This window comes from Manacus vitellinus, unplaced genomic scaffold, assembly GCF_001715985.3.
Source record: "Manacus vitellinus isolate BGI_N305 unplaced genomic scaffold, ASM171598v3 scaffold_135_pilon, whole genome shotgun sequence".
NCBI classification, from domain to species: domain Eukaryota; kingdom Metazoa; phylum Chordata; class Aves; order Passeriformes; family Pipridae; genus Manacus; species Manacus vitellinus.
Genome location: NW_021938977.1, coordinates 84843 through 87282, shown reverse-complemented (window position 1 = coordinate 87282; position 2440 = coordinate 84843). Strand labels below are relative to the sequence as shown.

The window sequence follows — 2440 nt, the reverse complement described above, 5'->3', positions numbered from 1 at the left end:
GGTGGTGCTGGACCGGCACGGGGTCTACGGGCTGCAGCGGAACCTGCTCGTGGAGAACATTATCGACATCTACAAGCAGGAGTCGGCCCGGTGCGGGGGCGCGGCGGGGCAGACCCGCGGGGGAAGGGAGCCCAGGGGGGCACTGGGGTTCCTCAAGGGAGGGCAAGCACAGCGGGGTAAGGGGAGCCCATGGAAGACTGGGCATGCAGAGCTGGGGGCAGCTGGAGCCCGAGGGGTCATGGGGCCCACATGGTGCTGGGGTGTCCCTGGGGCTGGGAGTGACTCTGGGAGTAAGGGTGTTACTGGGGCTGGGGCATCCCTGAGGCCAAGGGGTGTCCCTGGGGCTGGGAGTGACTCTGGGAGTAAGGGTGTTACTGGGGCTGGGGCATCCCTGAGGCCAAGGGTATCCCTGGGGACCAGACGTGTCTCTGGGGCCGGGGTGTCTCTGGAGATGGGGGGGTCCCTGGGAGATGGGGTATCTCTGGGGTTGGAGGTGTTCCTTGGGGCTGGGGACGTCTGACTGAACATCCAACCCTCCTCAGCCCCCTGCACAACAAGGCCGAGCAGCACCTCATGTGCGAGGAGCACGAGGACGAGCGGATCAACATCTACTGCCTGCGCTGCGAGGTGCCCACCTGCTCCCTCTGCAAGGTGTTCGGAGCGCACAAGGACTGCGAGGTGGCCCCACTGCCGGCCGTCTACCAGCGCCAGAAGGTGAGGGGCCCCGGGAGCCCTTGGTGGGCCGGGGGTACCCGTGCAGCTGCCCTCACACCCGCTCCCCTCCCCTCCCAGAGCGAGCTCAGTGACGGCATCGCCATGCTGGTGGCGGGGAATGACCGGATCCAGGCCATCATCACGCAGATGGAGGAGATCTGCCACACCATCGAGGTGGGGGCCGGGAGGTCCAGCCCCGGGGCTGTGCCAGTGGGGGGAACCCGGTGGGGCTAGGATGGTTGGCCCCAGGGCTGTGCTGGGGGGACACAGTGCAGCCCTGACCCTCGTCCCGCAGGAGAACAGTCGGCGGCAGAAGCAGCACGTGGGGCTGCGGTTCGACGCTCTGTACGGGATCCTGGAGGAGAGGAAGAAGGAGCTGCTGCAGAGCATCGCAGCTGAGCAGGAGACCAAGCTGCAACGTGTCCGTGGGCTCATCCGCCAGTACGGAGACCACCTGGAGGCCTCCTCCAAACTGGTGGAGTCTGCCATCCAGGCCATGGAGGAGCCCCAGATGGCCGTGTACCTGCAGGTCCAGCCGGGGCACAGGGCGGGAAGGGGGACAGAAACTTCTGGGGGCCGTGGCTGCCCTGGGGCTGTGGTGGGGCCAGAGATCCCTGTGGGACCTGGGGCTGCATTGCAGGGCTGTACATGGGGAGGGCTGTGGTTACCCCCAAAGGATCTGGGGATGCCCCTGGGATGTGCTGGGGTGGGGGTGATGTCTAGGAGATACTGATTCCTCCTTGCTTTCCTTCACAGCACTCCAAGGAACTCCTGAAAAAGTGAGTGGAGGGAGCAGGGCTGGGAGCACAGGGGGCAGGGGGGGTGTCACAGCTGTGTCTGTCCCTGCTGGGCTGTGGCTGAGGACCCCGTGGGTGCTGGACCCCACAGCTCCGAGGGTCTGCCTGCCCCACAGGATCACGGACATGTCCAAGGCATCAATGAGCAGCCGCCCCGAGCCGTGTCTGTCCCTGCTGGGCTGTGGCTGAGGACCCCGTGGGTGCTGGACCCCACAGCTCCGAGGGTCTGCCTGCCCCGCAGGATCACGGACATGTCCAAGGCATCAATGAGCAGCCGCCCCGAGCCTGGCTATGAGAACATGGATCACTTCTCCATCAATGTGGACTACGTGGCCGAGATGCTGAGGACCATCGAGTTCCAGACAGGTGCCAGCACCAGGACAAGTGCCCAGACTGCTCGGGGTACCCAGCCCTCAGACAAGCAGATCCTCTCACCACTGGACACCTGTGAGGGGCTCACACACAGGAATGGGGATGTGACACCCCCCTGCCCAGCACTGCCCAGGGACCTTTCAGGGTCAACCCTGTCCTAGGCTCTTTCCTGGCTCCCATGCTGGGTTGGTCAAGTCCCTCTAGGGACGTTCTGGGCTGGTGGACACTCCCTTCTGAGGTGTCCTGGGCTGGTCGTGTCCCTCCTGGGGTGTCCTGGGGTGTCCCCATGCTGCAGGGGGAAGGGTCCCAGCTGAGCTGTCCCCTGCCTGCAGAGCCGCTGGGTGAGGATGAGGGTGATGGACCCGGGGAGGGCAGCGAGGCTGCGACGGAGGAGGATCGGCTGGACAGCCTGGAGGCACCTGAAGCTGCTGAGGGTGAGTGTCTGCCATGCCTGCCTGGTGCTGTGTCCTGCCCAGTGCCATGCCCTGCCATGCCGTGCCCAGTGCTGTGCCTGTAGCTGTGCCATGGCCTGCATGCAGGTGTGTGGGTCCTGCAGC

At 65.6% G+C, this 2440-nt stretch overlaps 1 protein-coding gene across 1 annotated transcript in view; it reads left to right on the top strand.

Annotated features, from left to right (window-relative positions):
• The first annotated feature begins 6 nt into the window (after positions 1–6).
• Positions 7–2440, top strand: part of TRIM54 (tripartite motif containing 54) — an 18415-nt gene continuing 15981 nt past the window's right edge. The window contains exons 1-7 of the mRNA XM_029958009.1: positions 7–90; positions 543–714; positions 793–888; positions 1010–1243; positions 1471–1493; positions 1753–1877; positions 2216–2317. Of these exons, the coding sequence (XP_029813869.1) occupies positions 574–714; positions 793–888; positions 1010–1243; positions 1471–1493; positions 1753–1877; positions 2216–2317 (721 nt within the window). The 5' untranslated portion in view covers positions 7–90; positions 543–573. The remainder of the gene's footprint in view (positions 91–542; positions 715–792; positions 889–1009; positions 1244–1470; positions 1494–1752; positions 1878–2215; positions 2318–2440) is intronic.